This window comes from Herpailurus yagouaroundi, unplaced genomic scaffold (genome assembly GCF_014898765.1).
Source record: "Herpailurus yagouaroundi ecotype Mexico unplaced genomic scaffold, PumYag 161, whole genome shotgun sequence".
NCBI lineage: Eukaryota > Metazoa > Chordata > Mammalia > Carnivora > Felidae > Herpailurus > Herpailurus yagouaroundi.
Window position 1 is genome coordinate 16,376,176 of NW_024412402.1, and position 21,066 is coordinate 16,397,241.

Genomic DNA, 21,066 nt, shown 5'->3' on the forward strand with positions numbered 1-21,066 from the left:
GGGGTGGCTTTTTTCTGTTCCTTGCCCATCTGGGTGGAGGTGGAACAGGTTACCTTCTTGCTACTTGGTTATTTATAAACCATTCTCCCTCCTTTTCCTTAGCTTCGCCCCTCACTTTGAATCTAATGTTGTTAGGCTATACCACTCACTGCTTTCCAAGTTATTCTTGTCTACTAACCTCCGGGTCTTTTCTCAAAATTCCCTGAAGACTGTTGTTCCTGTTTCTCACCAACACTATTCTTGTCATATATTTTGGTGATTTTGATAACCTTGGGGACATTTCAACCAGTGCTTGACTAGAAGCAACTATAAATTCTATGATCTTGTTTTTTAATCTTCCTCTTGGTTCCACCATAGACTTTGACAGGACCAATCTGCAGTGTCTCCATACTCTCAGTTTCAAGCATCCCCCCTCTTATCTTTTCGGTGCATTCTTTCCAGTATCCTGCTTTAACAAACCTTAGATCTCCACTGGGGCCTTTAATCTCTTGATCCTACTAACTTTACAGTGCCCCTTACATCCCAATTGTCCTCCTGTTCCACATTACCCATTTTAAGTTCCATGGTCAGTCATTTAATTGCTTCCTTGCACTAATCTTCAACTCTCTTCAACTCCCTAATCTTCATTTCTTGCCTGATAGTAATACTTTGGTAAAACCTCAACCCTGGTTAAAATTAATTTTTCTACTACTGTTGCCTGTAACCATTCAATTGAAGAAAAACAATCAACAATGCTGACTGGTCTCACTTTAAATTCATAATCATGAATCTCACATGGGTCCTCACAGCCATCTAGCAATTGTACAGGTCTCTGATTTTACTTTTCTGGACAACTATTTTGTACTTTATTTTCCTTCTTCAGACCTCCAACATTTCTTCCTCTATACTTTTAATCGATGAACTTGCTTCCTATCTGTGTTAGTTATCACTTTCTAATCCAAATTTAGCATATTAAAACAACAAACATTATCTCACACAGTTTCTTGGTGCATAGTCTGGCACGGGGTCTTTTATGAGATTGCTGTCAAGTTGTTGGCCAAGACAATAGTCTCTGAATATTTGATTGGGGCTGAAGGATGCACTTTCACGATCATTCACAGGGCTGTTGGCAGAAGTACTTTGCCATGTGGGCCTTTTTATAGAGCTGCTTGTGACATAAATGGCCTCAGAGCAAGTGATCTGAGAGTGGGAACAAGTGAGAGAAAGAGAGAGACATAATACAGCATCTTTACAACCTAATCTCTGATGTGATATATCATTACTTCTGCCATATTCCATTGGTCACCAGACCAACCCTGGTACAGTGTAAAAGGGGACTACAGAGGGTGTGAACACCAGGAGGTGGAGAACATCAGAGGCTATCTTGTAGGCTGACTACAATACTATTTTACAGAGAAAATGGAACAATTAGAAGAGAACTTCCCCAACTCCCATCACTATCTTACCCCATTACCAGTATATAGTCTGCTTTCCCTGCTATTGTTATAATGAACTTTTCCTCCTGCTATCTAAGGCCATTCCCTCTTGGCCACTTAAGGACTCAGATGCAAACATTTTCCCATCTCTCTCCTTCATTGTCAGCTTTCTCCTATCTACTGGATAATTCCCAACAACAAAAAAATGTGTGCTGTGATTTTAAAGAATCATCTTGCGATTCTATCTTTCCTTGCAGCTACCCATTTCTCTATGTCCCTTTACAACAAAACCCATTGAAAAGGTTGTCTAAAATTGCTGTCTCCAATTCCTCCTTCCCTTCTCTTTTAAGTCTACTCCATCAGGCTTATACTCTCCAACTACTCCAAAAACACTGTTCTTTTAAAAGTCATCAATGGGGGCGCCTGGGTGGTGCAGTCGGTTAAGCGTCCGACTTCAGCCAGGTCACGATCTCGCGGTCTGTGAGTTCGAGCCCCGCGTCGGGCTCTGGGCTGATGGCTCAGAGCCTGGAGCCTGTTTCTGATTCTGTGTCTCCCTCTCTCTCTGCCCCTCCCCCGTTCATGCTCTGTCTCTCTCTGTCCCAAAAATAAATAAACGTTGAAAAAAAAAATAAATAAAAGTCATCAATGACCACATTGTTAAACCCAATAGTCAATTCTTAGTTATCCAATTTGAGTTATCAGCAGGATTTAACATGATGGTCTGTTCTCTTCAATGAAACATTTCCTCCACTTGGATTTCAAGCTATCACACATTCTTGGTTTTCTTCCTTAGCTTACTAGCTGATCCTTCCCTCTTTCTGCATTCCTCTCCCCTTCTTAGCCTCTTTATTGTTAGGATACTCTACGGCTCAGTCCTTAGATCTCTTCTTATCTGTCTATAATTCACTCCCTTGATGATTTCATTTCATCTCCTGGCTTTAAATTTATAAGCTAACAACTCCCAAGTTTATATTTCTAGTCCAGAACTCTCCTATGAACTGCAGATACTTCTATCATATCTTAGATGTCAATTAAACACAACTTAAACTGAACTCCTGATCTTTCTCCCAAACCTACTCCTTCCACCATTTTCCCCAGCTGAGTAAAATGGCAACTCCATGCTGTCAATTGCTCAGGATGAAATCACTAGAATTTTTCTTGACTCTTCTCTCTCTCTCTCACACACACTCCATATCCCAACTTTCAACAGGTCCTGAAAGTTCTGCCTCCCAAGTATATTCAGAATCCAACTACTTCTCACCATCTTTACCACTACTTCCCTGATCCAAGACATCATAATCTCCTATTGGGATTACTGGAATAGCCTCTTAATTGGCCTACTGCTTATACTTCTGCCACACTCAGTCTATTCTCAATATGGTATCCACAGTGATTTAAAGAAAAAACAATTGAGTCACATTATGGCATTCCTTTGCTCAAACCCTCCATCTCAATGCCTTTCCATGGCTTACAATGCTTTATATAATTGCCCACCCCCTAACTTTTGACTTCCTATATCAACACTCTCCCCATCTCACTCTGTACCAGTCACGCTAGCCTCCTTGCTGTTTCACAGCCAGACAGATACCCACTTTGGAGTGATTGTACTTGCTGTTCCCTCTACCTGGAACACTTAACTCTCCTTTGAAGATCACAGTAGCTTGTTCCATTATCTCATGGAGGTTTGCATTGGAGCCTTTTCTCAAGTACCTCAGTGAAATCTTCTTAGGCATACTATCTAAAATTTCACTTCCCCTCCAGTACACTGTTTATCTTCTTTCTCTGCTCTTACTCTCCAGTATTCATCAGCCTCAGGCACATTTACTTACTCATGTGTTTATTCGGTTACTTCTTATCATATTACAAATTCCATGAACAAGGGATATTTGTTTTCTTCACTGCTATATATTTCCAGTGCCCAGAACAGTACTGATATATAAGAAGCTTTCAATATGTTAAATGAACGAATGAATAGGTACTTCACGTAATGAAGTGCCCCAGAATTATAGTAGAGCTTGGAGCAGAGAGGGTGACCACTCACGAGGCTGCGCTGTTCAAATATAAGAATATGTATTAAATAGCCTTATAAACGTAATGATGTGTACACAGGATGGGTATGATTTACTGTTAGTTTAGTTTGTTCCTGGAGGAAAGCTCTGTCAGACCCAGTTTTTTCCATTCTTTTCCCCTGCTTCCCTCTATTGGAACCCCTGGCCCTCTGAGTCAGCGCTCTTCAGTTCAACGTAACCTTTTCCCGCAGGTTTTGTGCTGGTCTCCATCTCTGCACCAGGGGCCTTACACACCTTAACTCTCGCATCACTCAGCAGCTCCGCGAAACCACTCGTCCCCGCCCCGCTCCTCGCGCCTTCACAAATCCCGCCCCCTGCGTGAGACACGAGGCGGAAGTGACGTTACCGCGGAGCTCTAAGTCCCGCCCCTTACGCTTTCCCATCCCCGGGGAGGGAACGCAAGACCGGAAGGGGCCGATACATGGCCACCCAAGGGCGGGGCCGGGCTGAGCGGGGCCCGGCGGCCCTCCCGAAAGTGGCGGTTTGCTGGAGGCGGTTACCTAGGAATCCCGAGTAGTTTGAATGTGTGGCGACCTGTGCACCGGTGCTTGGTCGGTGCTATCTCAGCAGGAGTGGGACCCCCGAGGCCTAAGAAACAGGCTTTTATCTGGCTCGGGACTCCCCGGCATTCATCGCTTCCCTCCATAACCGGATAGCAGTTATTTGGACTCAGCCTCAGACCCAGGTTCCCACCCCGACCCTACCAGCCCCCTTCCTCTCTGGCTGCTACGGTTGTTCCTCCCTTTCCTCGCGGTGCCACCAGTGGGCACAGTTTTCGTTCCCTCAGTAGATCCCTTTTCTCTCCCCTCTCATCCCCATTCCTTGCACAAGGCAGTCTTTAAAACTTAACGCTTTTCATTTCTTCCCATTTCCTTCTCCAGAATTCTTGTTCTTCGACTGTCTGTCAGGCTACTTACTGCCTCCTCCCAGGTTTCTCTCCTTTCCAGGAGCCTGTGGCTGATGGATTAGGAGATTGAGCTTTTAACGCAGTCGCTTGAAGATTTTAAGCTTCTCCTTTCTCCTATCCAGGGGTCACATGCCAGGAAGGATGGCCCCCCTCAAGAAGCCTCGAAATGCCGCAAGGTTGCCCCTGGCTTTAAACCCCCTGAAGAGCAAGGACGTGTTGGCAGTGCTGGCCGAAAGGAACCAGGCTATAGTGCCAGTTGGGGCTTGGGTGGAACCTGCCTTGCCAGATAGTTCGGAAGTCCCAGCATATGTGAGTGTCAGTTTGATGCAGATGTGGTGGGGTTCCTCCCCTGTTTTTGTTCGTTTGTTTGTTTCTTTCTTTCTGTTTTTTGTGTTTTTTTTTTTCTTCTTCTTCTTCATCTTAGCCTTCTCTAATACCTGGTGCTTAGATAAAGATGAACTGTCTGGGGGATGTCCTTTTATAAATAGTTATGTTCTTGCCTTAGGATTGTAGAACAAACATGTATTTGCCAAAACTGTATTTCACAAACTCTTGATTGCTTGCTGTGCACAAGACATAGGCACTGTCTGTATCTTCTGGACACCCTGCAGCTAGTAGGGATGACAGTTGCCACACTTAATTTAACATGAATTGATTGTTTAGAGTTATGGTAAGTGTGTGATAGAGATTCTGTAAGATTCAGATACAGTAAGAGAATAAGGAAAGAAGAGATTAATTCTGACTGAGATCCTGAGGAAGTTTTAACTATAAACTCCAGGAAGACGCGGACCTTTATATTTTGTTCATTCCTGTCCTGTCATATAGTAAGTCTTAAGGACTTATTTGTGGAATGAATGAGTGTGGAAATATAGCCTATGTTAGTCCGTAAGAAATGAAAATGCTGTAAGTATAGATCGTAGGGAAGCGCATTTCAGGTGAAGGGAAACTTTTGCAAAGTTTACATGTGCGCCTATTTCCATAATAACTCTCATATGTACTAATTAGCGCAGGAGGACAATTTTGTAAGAAGGTTTTTGGTAGTCTTTCACCAAACTGTGCCCCTTAGCTATTTGTTGGAATTTTATTGTGGCACTTACCACATTATATTTATAGTAAGTTGCATGCATGTCTACTTTTCCTGATGGAGTGTGAGCTTCCAGAGCACAAGGGAAAAAAAATAATCTCATTTTTTACCATCCCCAACTTTGTCTTAGTGCCTGATAAATATAAGCACTTGGTAAGTATTTATGGAATGCACAAATTGTGTGAGGGTATTCTGCACATATAGACAAAATGCTGAACATGAGACGAAAAATATGAGTGGTCCTTGATCTCAGAGAAGAAATGAGACATGTTTAAAGTAAATCTTAAATAACAAAGCAATTTCATGTATTCATTTTATTTTTTTATATGTATGTTCATATGTATTCATTTATTCCTCTTCTGCCTATTTCCAGAAAGGATTTGAAGTGTCTAAGTAGTATATGATTAAGTGCTATGATACTTAAGGAAATAAGGTAGGACTTTGGGTTGATGTGATACAGGCAAGTTTAATAAAGAAATTAGGTAATCAAAGAAGAAGGAAGATTCTCCAATTAAGGAGAATGGGGAGAGTAGGAAGTGAGGGAGGTATATTCAGGATTCTAAGAGTAGATTAGATTGATTGGAGAGGATGTGTAGTGGCATTGTGGGAAATAGGAGCTGTGGGGAACCACAGCTGTAGGGAAATCTTGGATAAGGGATTGACTTCATTTATTGTGTAATATTTACAGACAAATATGGTAAAACAGTGTTTTGACTAGGTTAATTGCTTCAAAAATTTTTTGAGGTGAGATATAGATTGGCTTCTGGGGGACGAATTAGGATATAATTGTAACAATTTAGCCATGAAGTATGGCATCAGGACTTGTTTCATGATAAGGAATAGAAAGGGAAAGCTTTAAAAAATAGGGTGGTTGAAGTAGGAATGAAAAGGGATAAGTGTAAGAAACACCCCAGAAGAGTTAATAAGGTTTGGTACAAAGGTATTCTGGTATTTAAGTTATGACACCTCGTTTTCATTGCTCAAATTATGACATCTTTGTTTCTTTTTAATCTTTATTTATTTTTGAGAGAGTGACAGAGACAGAGTGAGAGCAGGGGAGGAACAGAGAGAGAGGGAGACACAGAATCCGAGGCAGGCTCCAGGCTCTGACCTGTCAGCACAGAGCCTGACGCGGGGCTGGAACCCACGAACCGTGAGGTCATGACCTGAGCTGAAGTCGGACACTTGACCGCCTGAGCCACCCAGGCGCCCCTGGCATCTTTGTAATGTAGCATCAAAATGCCTAAAAACCACCAGAATTTTCTTTTTCTGTGTTAAAAAGAATTTAGTCTCATGTTCCCAAACTTTAACTCAAAATATTAGTCTTGGAAAATATATGTCTCCTTTCCCTCACTTAAAAAATATTGATCAGTACCAGTCAATGGCAATTTGATCAAGCATTTCCTAGAACTCTTTACCAATTTAGTATATATAGTCTGGGGAATCCACCCTTATTGACAGATGCAGCTTCTGTCAGCTCAGAATAAATGCTGAATAGTTACTTTTAAAGTGTGGTAGACCTAATACATGCTTATTTTAAAGGGAAACTCTTAAATCATTTTTGTTCTCAAAGTTTCAAGGAGCCATTGAGATTCCTAAGAATACCATAGCTTCAGACCTCCCCTTCCACTAATTAAATTAGCATCAAAGGACACTGCTATTCTATCAGCATATATGGCTGTCGCATTATTTTATAATTTATCTGATTATCTGTTGTTGTATAACAAACTGCCCTAGCTGTTAGTGGCATAAAGCAAATTATAGCAAATTATATATGTGTGTCAGGATTTAGAACAGGGCACAGTGAGGATGGCTCGTCTACAACACAATGTCTGAAGCCTGTTGGTTGAGACAGCTGAAATAGCTGGAGATGTCTGGGACAACTCTACTGGATTCTGGCTATTGGTTGGATTTCTTGTTTCCTCTTCATCTGGCCATCTACTGGGCTGTGATGTCCAGGATGGCTTTCTCACTCACATGTCTGGCACTTGGGCTAGGATGACTAGAATGGCTGCGGGCTTGCTTGGATGCTTTCTCTTTCCACATGGTTTCTCTACCTGGCTAGTTTGGGCTTCCTTTCAGCATGGTGGTCTCAGGGTAGAACTCTTATATGGTGGCTCATTTCCCCTAGGGTGAGCACTCCAAGAGCTGTAGGTGGAAGTTGCTTTAAGACCTTGCTTGAGAAGTCATGGAGCCAATGCTTCTGCCTCATTCTGTTGGATATATACAGAGCCAGACTACAATCAGTATGGGAGATTATTACACAAGAGCATTGATACTGGGAGGCTTGATTCACTGTGGGGAGAAGGGGAGATCATCTTTGGAGACTACTGTGCATACTAAACATAAGTTTCATCATACGTGAATTATCCAAAAATGTTCTTTGTTTGTTGTGAGAAACACTTCTTTCTATATTGTCCCCTTGGATAGTCCTTAGGGTACAAAAAGTCTATGTCTATGAGGAATTAGTTGTACAATTGAAACAATATTTATTTTTGCTTAAGCCAGTATTTCTCAAATTTATTTGAGTCTGGGAATCTCTTAATGTCTCAGGATCTGAGACAATGTTCTTGGGTTCTGATTGCCTTATAAAATGGTGTTTGCTGAGCAAAATATGTTTCTGAAATATGGTATACTCTTACCTTTGGTTTACAGTTGAGATTCACAATTTGGAATCAGTCATACACTAATAAGATGTTCAATAATCTCAGTATGGGGGTAAAAGAGGGGGCAGACAGACAATAGACGTAAAAGAGGCAGGATGGCTTTAATTTTCTGGAGCCTGAGTTAATTTTGGTCAGTTGTTCAGTCTTTACTACATATATCTCTCCTTTGGAATTATTTTACCCAATTGTTCTTTGATATTTGTTTTGTACACTCTATTCCTATGGTATATACTTGTGTAGAATATGGGATAGACTTCTTGAAAAATGTAATTTTTATTGGAATTTAAATTCTTTTCATTTTGAGAGTTAATGACTGCCTTATGAAATATTTGAGGCACTTTTCTGAATTAGAATTTGGAATCACTGTGTTAGAAGAAGGGCTGGATAGGAGTATGATTTTATTTATTTGAAGATCCCTTATGCAAGAGAGACATAGTCAAGAGACAAGCAGTAACAGTATAGGGCATAAGTATTGGAGTCAGAGAGACTTGTAGCTCTGCTGCTTGCCACTGTAGGATCTTGGGCTAAAGATGAATCTTTCTGAGCCCCAATTTCCTCATCTTTAATATAAAGAATAAGAATATCTTCTATTGGAGGTAGTTTTAGGGATTTAGTGATATAATGTGGTTAAAGTGCTTGTCTTGTAATAGATCTTTAATAACAATAACTGCTTGGGGCACCTGGGTGGCTCATTGTTGAGCGTTTGACTCTTGGTTTCAGTTCAAGTCATGATCCCAGGGTTGTGGGTTCAAGCCCCGAGTTGGGTTCTGTGCTGAGCATTGAGCCTGCTTAAGATTCTCTCTCTCCCTCTGCTCCTTTTTCCTGCTTGTGCTCTCTCTCTCTCTAAAAAAAAAGTAACTGCTTTTAATTATGCCTGTGGTTGTTATTCAAAGCATTCAGAGGAAGTGAATACTGATTAGGGACTCAAATGGGATAAAATGTTCTAGATCGTTTAGAATGTGTTTTAGAATTGAGCATTACACAAATATTGAGTGCCTTTATATTCAAGGCTCTGTGTCATATACTGTAGGAGAAACAAAAGAGGATAAATACATTTCCTGCCCTCACAGTGTACCTAATCTAATGGGGGAGTTGAGAAGTATTACACTCAATGTTAATAAGAATGAGAGGTACTATAGCATAGGAAGCTCAGAGGAAGAACCAATTATGGAAGGTGGTTGGTTATTAGATGGTCTTAAAGAATGAGTACCACCTTTACTTTACTAGATGGAGATGACAGGAAGGTTAAAAATGGAGCGTAAATCTGAGTGTGAAGGCATTTTATAATAGGACATATTTGGTGAGCGGTGAGCAATTTGGCGTATCTGGACTGTTTTATTCATTTTAGAAAATGTGTAACATAAGATAGGTTTGAATTGGTTCATTAAGAATTAATGAAGGCAACTTTAGTTGTCAATTCAATGAAAAATTAAGATTTGATTTGAGTACAAAAATTCCAATTTTTAGTTTTTGATTTGGTTTGAGTTCTTGGTACTCAGTAGCTATGTCTAGATTATCAGCTTCTGAACTCCTGTGATTTCCTTACTATACTGGGAATTTTGGATTATAGAACTGAATTATTTTGTTGGGATTGTACCTTGACAGCTTTGTGCTTAAAACAGTCCTAACAGGCAAAACTGCTGACATTTAAGTTTATTTTCTTTCATCTTTCAAGACTTCAGCATATATGATTGAAGAAGAACTAAAGGAACAACTAAGAAAAAAACAAGAAGCTCTGAAGCATTTTCAGAGACAAGTCAAACGCCGAGTAAATCAACAAATCAGGTTGCGAAAAAAGCATCAGCTTCAGAGATCTTATGAAGCAGTAAGTTCAAAAGAGAAACCATATTTTATTCTTACGTTGCTCTGACTCATTTTTTTGTTTTCACCAAATAATCAAAAACAATGTCAGAATTTTGGATTTGGGTTTGAATTTTGGCTTTGCTGCTTGCTAGCTGTGTCACCTTGGGCCTATTACTTCTCTGGACTGTAGTTTCTTTATCTATAAAATGAGGCTATGATATTTGTCTCACAGTGTTGTTAGGAGAATTTGATAGGTAAATTATTAGCACATTAGGGATGCCTGGTAAATATTAGTTTCATTGCTTGCTAAAGCTTTCCTCTTTCTATCCTTGGCCCTGATTTAAAGTCTTTTGGGCCACTTATAGGCATTATTTGATTGTACTGGCCCGGAGTAGAATCTCACTAGAAGAATCTCACTCTTTCTTCCTTTGTGTAGGCAGAAAAAGAAGGCTCTATAGCCATGCAGTCCTCAGATCCAACACATTTAACTCCTAAAAGAACAAGTGTTTTTCCAAAGAACTTGAATGCTGCAATTGGAAGTGCTAGGTTACCTCCTTCCCAGGTGCTGGGGGATGGACTAGAAGATAGAGAGAATCAGAATGAATTACTCCAACAACAAGCCCAGGCTGTAAGTACATACTCATTTTATGCCTATGATTTTCTTTAGATACATGCCATATCTAGAATATGAAGTAGAGATTAGGAGGTATCCTACTCAACTTCACTTTTAATTACCTTCTTTTTTTTACTTTTGTAAAGTGGGGAATAGTGGAATAATGTTTTTTATACATATTCTAAATTTATTTATTTTTGGTAAGACAATTTAGAGTCATCTAAAGGAAGCTGCCAAACTCTTAGAGTTAAAAACTTATGAGAAAGAGCTTTAAGTTAAAGAACATAGATTTTTTTTCCCAATTGTACTGGAATTGTGTTATGGGTAAGTTATTGTTTATGGTATCTGGACAGAACTGATTCCTAATGTCTATTGCAAAAAGGTACAGTACATATATGGGGCACTTCATTCATTATTTTTGTCTCTTTTTCCTCATTTCTGTCCTTTAGTCTGATAATCACAATAAATAGATCTATAGGTCAAGTAATAACATAGTAAACTCTTGACATAGAATTAAAAAAAAAGTAACATATCCTAAGTAATTGATTTTACATATCTGTTATTTAAAAATTAATCACCATGAGTAGGTTCATCCGCTGAAATCACTTGAGACCATGCAGTCAACTCTCCTTAGTGTACCTGAGCTTTTTGTCACTCGATACCATATTCTTCAACTCTGCTATGGGAATTATACTTCATCTTATTTAAAATGCATTTCTAGGGATAGTGAGAGGAGAGCAAAAGTGTAGAAAATGATGATTATGCAAAAATAAAAGTTTCATAACTGCTGACTTGCTTGGTCATAAGTATGAAGGGATTGTATAGTTGTTAGTATAATTAGGGAAAGCTTTATAAGCATATATTATATTGAAATACTTAAAAAAATTTTTTTCTTTGCCCGAACTATGACTTTTTCTTGCCATTGCTTGGTTTGTAGTAATCATTTTAAAAATCATTTTTGTTTCCTTTTTTAAGGTTATGAACAATCTGTTGAGCAAATATTTATTGAATCAGGCACTTCATAAAGTATAAGGGATAGAACATTGATGAAAACAGACAAGGTTGTTGCCTTCGTGGTGCTTGTGGCTATAATCCCACCGTAGTGAGGATTTTACTTCATCTGTATAGTATATAAGTAGAACACATCAGTTCACAGATATTTGAATATACTGTGTTTCTTAAACATTGAACGAATGAAATGTGAAATGGGACCCTTTATGGGGGTTTGCATTTCCAAGTCGAGATGTAAAGCTGGTAGACTCCAATCTATTAGATAATAATATAGAGATATTTGCTATATTTGGTGATAAAGTTGCACTATGGAATTTCAAAAATTTTTCAATTCCAAGGAAATATTTGCTGGAAGAGGTGGAATTGAGTTGTATATTTTGAGTTGGTAAGGTGAATTGAATTGGTGAATTGAAGAGAATTTTGAGATAGGAGGAACAGTTAAGAGTGTAGAATGTATAATGAGCTTGGTATATTTGGGAATAAGTGATGGAACCTTTCTGATTGATAGTTTATAGAGGAGGATGACAGAAAATTGAGGTTACATAGGACGAAATCAGGTTATGAAAAGCCTGAAATGTTACAAAACTAAAAAAAAATTTATACCGTTTTTTTCTTAAAAGATGAACTACTGAAGAATGTTCAGTGACCTAAACTACTTTAAGCCTATAAACTTTTGCCCAAACAGCATCTTGACATTAGATGCTTTTTAATCTTACTGTTTCTGTTGCAGTTTTTTTTTTTTTAATTTTTAAAAGTTATTTTTGAGAGAGTGAGAGAGAGAGAGAATGAGAATGTGCGAATGCATGGGAGAGGCAGAGAGAAAGAGAGAATTCCAAGCACGCTCAGCAGAGAGCCCAACGCAGAGCTTGAACTCAAGACATGAGGTCATGATGTGAGAGGAACCAAGAATTTGACACTGAGCCACCCAGTCGCTCCTCTGTTGCAGTTTTTATCCACTAGATGTCACTAAGAACTAGACAGTGAGGCATTGTTCAAGCACTAACTCCCTTGATTTATCTGGAAGTGGTTGAGTAAATGGTGAATATAATTCACTTTCTGAATATTGGTGGACTTTTCAGTTTTCGTGTGCCACGGAGTGATAGAACCATAGAATCCTGGAGCTGGAGGGTTTTAAAAGTTCATCTGACATATTGAAATACTTAAGGATGAAATGATTTGATATCTGGGGTATACTTCAAAGTAATATAAGGGTGAAGTGAAGTAAGGCATTATAGATAAAATAAGATGGGCCAGGAATTGATAATGTTAAAACTGTTTGGGTGTGTATGTGGGATTCATTATAGCTTCTGTCTACTATATGTTTGACATTTCCAATATGTTTGAATTTATTTACATTTTTTAAAATCTTTTTTAAAAAGTTTATCTTTTTTGTTGTTGTTGTTGAGAGAGAGGCAGAGAGAGAAAGAGGGATACAGAGAATACCAAGAAGGCTCTGTGCTATCAGCACAGAGTTTGTGGGGCTCAAACTCATGAACTGTGAGATCATGACCTGAGCTGAAATCAAGGGTCGGATGCCCAACCAACTGAGCCACCCAAGCGCCCCTGAATTTATTTACATTTTTAATTAAACGTTAGAAAAGAAAAGACATTGTTTAGTCTAACCTTTCTTTCTCTAAAGAATTCTTTTTATATTGTCTCTAGTTTCTGCTAGAACACTGCCACTGTTGAGCAACTGACCACTTTTTAGGCTATTCATTTTTAGAAGTCTTGAAATTATTAGAAGTATTTTATCAATATACTAAGTCAAAATGTTCCTATAATTTTTACCCATTGGGCCTAGTTTTGCACTCTCAAGTAATAGAAAATAAAATACCATGGTCATCTCTAAGACACTTTAGGTATTTGATTATATTTGATTATAGCTATCATTTCTGTCTCTTTTTTTCTTTTTTGGGGGGAGAGAGAGAACGCGTGTGCACATGTGTGTGCACATGGGGGAAGGGCAGGAGAGGGAGAGAGAGAATCTTAAGCAGGCTCAATGACCAGCATGGAGCCCAACACAGGGCTTGATCTCATGACTGTGAGATTGTGACCTGAGCCAAAATCAAGAGTCAGATGCTTAACCAACTGAGCCTCCCAGGCGCCCCCCATTTTTCTCTTTTGATTCTTACATTCCTAATGCTTTCAGTCATTATAATCTTGGTTGATTTCTTCTGAATGCTATTTAGTTTTTCAAATATGCTCTTTTCAAATATGGCCTTCAAAACTGGATGTGGCCCTGTACCCCAACATGTGATTTTGCTAGGACCTCTCTTATTCTGTACCCTCACCCCAGCCTTCACTCATAATACTTGGTATTACCTACTTGTTCTGAAATAGATAAGATAGGGTACCTAAAGTTAGCCACTATAATCATAAAACTGGAAGAAATTTCAAGTGTTCCCATAAAATAGAACTAGCCTAGCCCCCTGCTTTTGTTCAGACTGATATTTATCTCTAGGGATTGAGTTTCTATTGTGTCCCTTGATAACTTCATTTTGGTTGGGAATCAATGAACAGCTGATCATTGTTTCATTCTCACCATGTAATAATTTTTCTAAATACACTATTAAGTTTACCACTATTTTCTAGCATGGGATATCTCAGCTTTTTATTTCTCACTGAATCTTTTATTATCTTGTTTTTTATTTTCATTCTCTCTTTGTAATGCAGGCTTTCCAGCTTTTTCAACCCTGAAAATACCAATTAATTTTGGTAATTAAGAAAGATTTAAGCAATGTGAAATAACCTGATAAGTTTTCTTAATCTATCATTGGAAAACTATTGTTTGAGTTAGGCTCTTTGGCTGCAAGACTTCATTTTATTTCAAGAACATGCATGGGATGATAATGGCAGAATCGGAAACTCCCTTAAGGAGTCAGAGGAGTTTTTCTGGCTCTGAGGTAGCTCCGGTGATCACAACAGCATAGGTTCTTTGATCTTCACAACTAGTATTTAATCAATAACTTGATTGATTCAGTTTTCTCATAGGGTGACCCACCTTCCTTATTGTCTGAGGACATGAGACCTTCAGTGCTAAACCTGGACAGTTCCAGGCAAAGTGGGAGTGTTCCCTGTCTCTACACATAAGCTTCTCTCTTATTTGCTTAATTTTTCTACTAACTGGTATTCTCATCATCACAGCTCTGAAACTTAGGCATACTTATGGCTCCTTTAGCCTCTTTTCTCCAGCTTCGGACCTTTTAGGTTCAGTTCCTGTGTCTGATTTCTCATACTTCCTAGTTCATCATGTAAGATAAGGAATTTTCATTATCCAAGCCTGCCTTTTTACGCAAGATCTAGGTTATTGGTGAGCCTATAGCTTGGGAGGCCCACTTAATAATTTGATTTGTAAAATTCCCCTATTTTCTATATTTTTGTTTAATGCTTATGAACATTGACTTTGGTCCTTGTATTCGTTTCTTTTGTCTGCTGTTAACAAATTACCTCAAACTTAGCGACTTGAAATGACAAATTAATTCTCTTGAAGTTCTCGAGGCCAGAAGTCCAAAATCAGTTTCAGTGAGCCAAAACGAAGGTGTCAGCAGGGTCTCTTCCACAGATTCTAGGAGAAAATTTGTTCCTCGACTCTTCTAGTTTTTGGTGTCTGCTGGCTTTCCTTTCCTTGTGGTTACATTGTACCAATCACTGCTTCTGTCTTTACATCACCTTCTTCTTTTCTGTATGCCACATCTTCCTCTGCCATCTCTCTCATAAGGACAGTTGGGATGGCATTTAGGGCTCATATGGATAGTCCAGGATTATCTCCTCATCTTAAGATACTTAATTTAATAATATCTGCAAAGCCCCTTTTTTCTTATAAAGTAACGTTTATAGGTTTCAGGGATCAGGACCTGGTGTCTTTGAGTGTCCATTAGTCAGCCTATTACAGTCCTCATAGCTGGTCCTTGAAAGGGCTTTCGGGTTGAGGTTTGATGAAGGGTTATGGATAATGACAGAGAAATGGAAAGACTATAACGTATATTCCAACTGCTGGACCAGTTGAAATATCCTGCTTAAGGGACTAAAATCAATCTGTGACTCTAATAGAGGTTTGGACTTGTTGGGAGATGTAGATCATGTGTCCTTATTTTAAATCTGTTACAACAGCTATTTTGAATCCTTGGTCACATTGTGCAGGGCAATAACATCTACTATACTTGGCAGTGAGCCACATTTGTGGCTCTGTATTTTTTATAACTTTAACTGTACATATATCTCTTTTTATAGTATGATTACCTCTATCTTGATCCCTGTAGCCATTCTGCTGACCAAATTTAGAAGTCCTCCTCTTAGGGGTGCCTGGGTGGCTCAGTCGGTTAAGCAACTGACTTAGGCTCAGGTCACGATCTCATGGTTCATGAGTTTGAGCCCCGCATCGGGCTCTGTGCTGACGGCTCAGAGCTTGGAGCCTGCTTCTGATTCTGTGTTTCCCTCTCTCTCTGCCCCTCCCTGCCTTGCGCTCTGTCTCTCTCTCTCTCTCAAAAATAAACATTAAAAATTTTTTTCTTAAATAAATAAGTCCCCTCTTAGTAAAATAAAGAGTAATGTTTCAAGCTGATTTCTCTGGTGAGAGGTGTAGACCTTTAGAAGCAAGGACAAAACAGGTGATATGCTGTAGGGAAACTGCACCGGTAGTGAGAGTGTTTTTATCCCTAGCTCACCATTAGTAAAAACCAAAGCGTTTGTTATTTATATCTGTAAATCATAGTCATGATTTACTTTCCAGGGAGAATTGATATCATTAACTTTTACTGGATTGGTTGGAACTGGTCCTGACTTTGCCTTAATTTTACTTTGTAGTATAGGGATATGCTTTTCTTCTACATGATGTAGTGCTTAGCCTAAAACATGGTACTTTGTTCATTTCTGTATTTTCTTTTTTTTTTTTTTTTTTCCAACGTTTTTTATTTATTTTTGGGACAGAGAGAGACAGAGCATGAACGGGGGAGGGGCAGAGAGAGAGGGAGACACAGAATCGGAAACAGGCTCCAGGCTCCGAGCCATCAGCCCAGAGCCTGACGCGGGGCTCGAACTCACGGACCGCGAGATCGTGACCTGGCTGAAGTCGGACGCTTAACCGACTGCGCCACCCAGGCGCCCCCATTTCTGTATTTTCTTTAAGAGAACATTCTGTGCAGATTTGTGAAAAATAAAATAGGCTATGCTCTTCTGAAAAAGAGATCAAAACAGGTGCTTACTGAAATGACCTGGTAGATGTAAGGAATGAACACAAAGTCAATGTATTTAATATTAATACTCATTATCAGCTGTTACTTAGAGTACTTGAAACAAATGGGTTCTGTTGAGATGTTGGAGTTTGTGTTCTGAGTTAACTTAGAAAGGCTTCCTGGGAGAAGGGGGGTTTGAGAAAAGACTTTGAATAGCTATAGGTTTCAAATGTTAGGGGTGAAGAAGGGATTCTTGTAAACAGGAAAAAAGATTTTAGAGGGACTAGGAATGGAGTCCTCTAGCAAGGAGTGATAAAAGTGATTAGGCATGCAAAGACTAGTCGAAGAAATAACTCCTTATTGAGAAGATGGATAGGAGGTAAAGAATGTATTTGCTCATAATTTCTAAAATTATTAATTAAAACTTTTAGGTTCTGATATTTTGTGTACATTCTTGATACAAAGCATATGTTGTTGAAAAATGATTTGAATAACAGCCCTTAAATCACGTTATGAAATAACAGTATTTTAGAATAATGACAGTCATGTTGTAAAAGTACTGTCAGCAAACCACAGTCTCCTTTGCAGGTAATCCTCTTGTCTTAGGTCTGGCATTTTTTAATAATAGGGGCCTGTTTTCCTGTTGGAACACTTAGTGAATTTGGTATTAAAACTTTAGCCTGTTTTTGTTTGCTCTTTTTTCCCTTTCCCTGGCAGCTTAGTCAAACCATGAAACAGGCTCGTCACCGACTGGCATCATTTAAGACTGTGAACAAAAAAAATGTGTCAGTGTTTCCAGATGGTAGAAGAAAAACCTTTCCCCACCGAGAGGTAAATTAATTTCTAATAAATTGTTGTAAAAAGTACACATAAATATTTATTTACATCTCAGAATTATTTATAACTGTAAAAATAATTGGAAATAACCTGAAATATCCAATGGTAGGGAATGGTTAAAAAATTATGGTGTATCCATATATAGCTATTGTAAAAAAAATATGCTTTCAAAGAATATCTAAAGACAGAAGTGTCTGTGATACAAAATTAAGTGAAAAAAGTAGGATACAAAATTATATACAATATATTCTAAATTAAAAAAAAAATTATGCAGCCAATGTTTATAGAATGTCTGTCGTTACCAAGCATTGTTCTAGAAGCAGGAAAAAAAAGATAGACAAAGATCCCTCCAGGAGCATCTGTGCTAGCAGGGAAGCAAATAATAAGCAAATAAATGTAGAATATTTTTCAAACAATAAAAAAATAAAGATAAAGCGATGGGAAGAGAATACTATGTGCGGAGACAAAAGCCTGGAAAGAAATGGACCAAGAGGTTAATACTGATTATTTATGGTTAGTGTTAGTACAGGTAATTTTTATTTTCTTCTCTTGGTTTTCCCTATTTAAAAAATTTTCCATAAAGTATATATTTTACTTTCTAGTTAGGAAAAAATCAGTATTGTTATTATTTAAAAAATTTTTTTTAATGTTTATTCTTGAGAGAGAGGGAGAGACAGACAGAGCATGAGCAGGGGAGGGGCAGAGCAAGAGAAGGACACAGAATCCAAAGCAGGCTCCAGGCTCTGAGCTGTCGGCACAGAGCCTGATATGGGGCTTGAACTCATGAACTGTGGGATCATGACCTGAGCTGAAGTTGGACGCTTAACCGACTGAGCCACCCAGGAGCCCCAATACTGTTATTATTTAAAAAGAAATTCTTTTGATTCAAAATACAAGGTTAGAGTGAATAATTGGAACATAGATGCAGAGCTAGACTTAAAAGGATATTTAAGGCTATACTTGTAAAATGATATTGTTCTGTGGCTGTTTATTTCAGCGTTCACAGATTTGGATCCTAAAAATAAACTCATGTATTTTCCTGTGTGTACTTAATTTTGGCATGAATATCAAATTTTGATAGAAAGCATCTAGTAAAATGGACCATCTCATCTTTTTTACCCTATTTTTTTTGTGGCCCTCATCACCTCTGTCTCTTAGTTCTTTCTTAGTTTTGCTTCCTAGATTATGTACATACATGTGTGTGTGTGTGTGTGTGTGTGTATGTTTTTGGAAAGAAATGGATATATATACATAAATATATACAAAAATGTTTTTGTATTTTTTCTTAAGTATCTCAACACAGCCATCAAAAATATTTGTCTTTTATGTATTTGTAATTTGTAGAATACTAATCTATGTTTCCCTCTTCAGTGATAGTAAGATATTTATAGTTAAATATATAAATATATGGTGTGTATCACAAAAGACATTCCATCCCAGGTACGTTTAGTATGGTTACCCTTTTGTAGCATTGCCTTGTTAGGACTCTCAAGATAGAATTTCTTTTGTACCAAACTTCTCAGTGGCTTGGTTTTTGGACGGTTTTCATACTATGGATTTGGCGACTGTAGTTTGTGCCAGTACTGACTTCAGAGTAGTATTAGAATGAAGATTGGACACATTCTAGCAAACCAGAAAAAAAAAGGGTTATCAGATCCTAGAGACTGATATTTTATGTTGTGTGGAATATGTTCAAACCTTTCAATTGATGCTTTTCCAGAAAAAGTACTGAAATAAATACTTATCCAGTAGAGGGAGAAGGATTAAGTCTGAGGTAACATCCTTCTATAAACCAGTTTTATATGTCAAAGATGCCATTTAAATGTAATTCATGATGATGATGATGATGATGATGATGATGTATTCAGACTTTCTGCTTATTGCTTCCAAAGAATACATGTGTATTTTTCAGCTAGAACATTGGAAACATATCTCCATAGAAATGAGAATGATCTAAGAAATTAGTGAAAATTTTCACATTTCTTATATCATGTATGTGGTTGTTCCCTCAATTCTGAATAGTTTTCTACCCCCTCAGTTTTGTGAAGTGGAAATCTGCCAGTCAGAAAGGACACAATCTGTAACCTGGTTGAACTCTTGTTTCATTTCCTTGTTAGACTTATTTTTACTGACCTTAGAATCTGTCTGGTTGTTTTTGTTATTCCAGATTTGGAGGTACAGTTAGAAGATATACTTGCTTGCCCACTGTTGGGTCACTAAGACAAAATCATAAGCATCCTAAAATTGTTACTGGCTGGTGTAGGAACAAGTGGTCATTTATAAAGTTAATATATTCTCCTACCAGCATATTTCCTTCCATATGTTTGATGTGTGAGTGATTTATTTGTAAATCTGAAGTAGAACTATTTGTTTTTCTTTATTCTATGTTAAACCACCGTAATCTGTTAAAATTACTCCAGATCTTTCACGAAAACTCAACCCAGTATCATAAGCATATTACTTTCTCTAGACCATTTATTTCTGTATCATTTTTTCTTTCTTTCTTTCTTTCTTTCTTTCTTTCTTTCTTTCTTTCTTTCTTTCTTTCTTTCTTTCTTTCCTTCCTTCCTTCCTTCCTTCCTTCCTTCCTTCCTTCCTTCTTTCTTTCTTTCTTTCTTTCTTTCTTTCTTTCTTTCTTTCTTTCTTGTTTTTTTAAGAAAGCATTTTGTAGGGAACCGTCATCCCTCAAGATAAATATAGGAACAAAAGAACAATTGCTCTTTAAGTTCCATCAAGGTCTTTGGACTTTAAACTACTTTGCATTACCAGAAATTTATAGAAAATCAGGGAGGGAAATGTAGAGTAGAGGGGGGAAAAATGGCTTGTTAGAGCCATCCACAGCTAATTAACGTTGGGTTTAAGGGATAAAATTCTAATGTCCAGTAGTGTTTTTTTTCTAACAATTTTATTGAGATATAATTTATATACTATACTATTTACCAGTAGTGTTTTTTCCTAACAGTTGTATTGAGATATAATTTATATACTATACTATTTACCCACTTAAAGTATACATTTCAGTTATTTTTAGTGTATTCACAGGTTTGTGCAAATGTCAACATAATCTAATCTTTATAACACTTCCTTAACCCCTAAAAGAAACCCTATTCTCATTAGCCATCACTTTCTGTTCCCTCCCTTTCCCTACCCCCAGTCCTAAGCAACTAATCTACTTTCTGTCTCTATAGATTTGCTTATTCTAGACATTTCATATAAGTGGAATCATATAATATATATAATATATGGTCTTTTGTGACCTGGCTTCTTTTACTTTGCCTAATGTTTTCAAAGTTTATTGTAGAATGTGTCAGTACTTCATTCCTTTTTTATTGCTGAATAATATTCCTTTTATGGCTATATCACATTTGGTATATCCATTCATCAGTTGATGGACCTCTTGGCTTTTATGAATAACTGTGCTACAGACACTTGTGTACATGTCTTTGTGTGGGCATTCTTTTTTTTAGTAGTGGAATTTGGAGGTTATAGG

General features: G+C 37.9%; 1 protein-coding gene across 6 annotated transcripts in view; it reads left to right on the top strand.

Moving 5' to 3' along the window:
- Positions 1 to 3,881: 3,881 nt before the first annotated feature.
- The window catches only part of CCDC15 (coiled-coil domain containing 15), a 100,277-nt gene continuing 83,092 nt past the window's right edge, over positions 3,882 to 21,066 (top strand). For 5 of the 6 annotated variants that reach the window (XR_005792975.1, XM_040483427.1, XM_040483425.1 and 2 more), the window contains exons 1-5: positions 3,882 to 4,169; positions 4,514 to 4,700; positions 9,817 to 9,966; positions 10,381 to 10,572; positions 17,457 to 17,570. Coding sequence is in view for 5 of the 6 variants with exons in the window: in XM_040483427.1 (XP_040339361.1) it covers positions 4,521 to 4,700; positions 9,817 to 9,966; positions 10,381 to 10,572; positions 17,457 to 17,570 (636 nt within the window). In the remaining variant the exon portion in view is untranslated. The remainder of the gene's footprint in view (positions 4,170 to 4,513; positions 4,701 to 9,816; positions 9,967 to 10,380; positions 10,573 to 17,456; positions 17,571 to 21,066) is intronic. The other variant, XM_040483428.1, reaches the window with a different exon arrangement.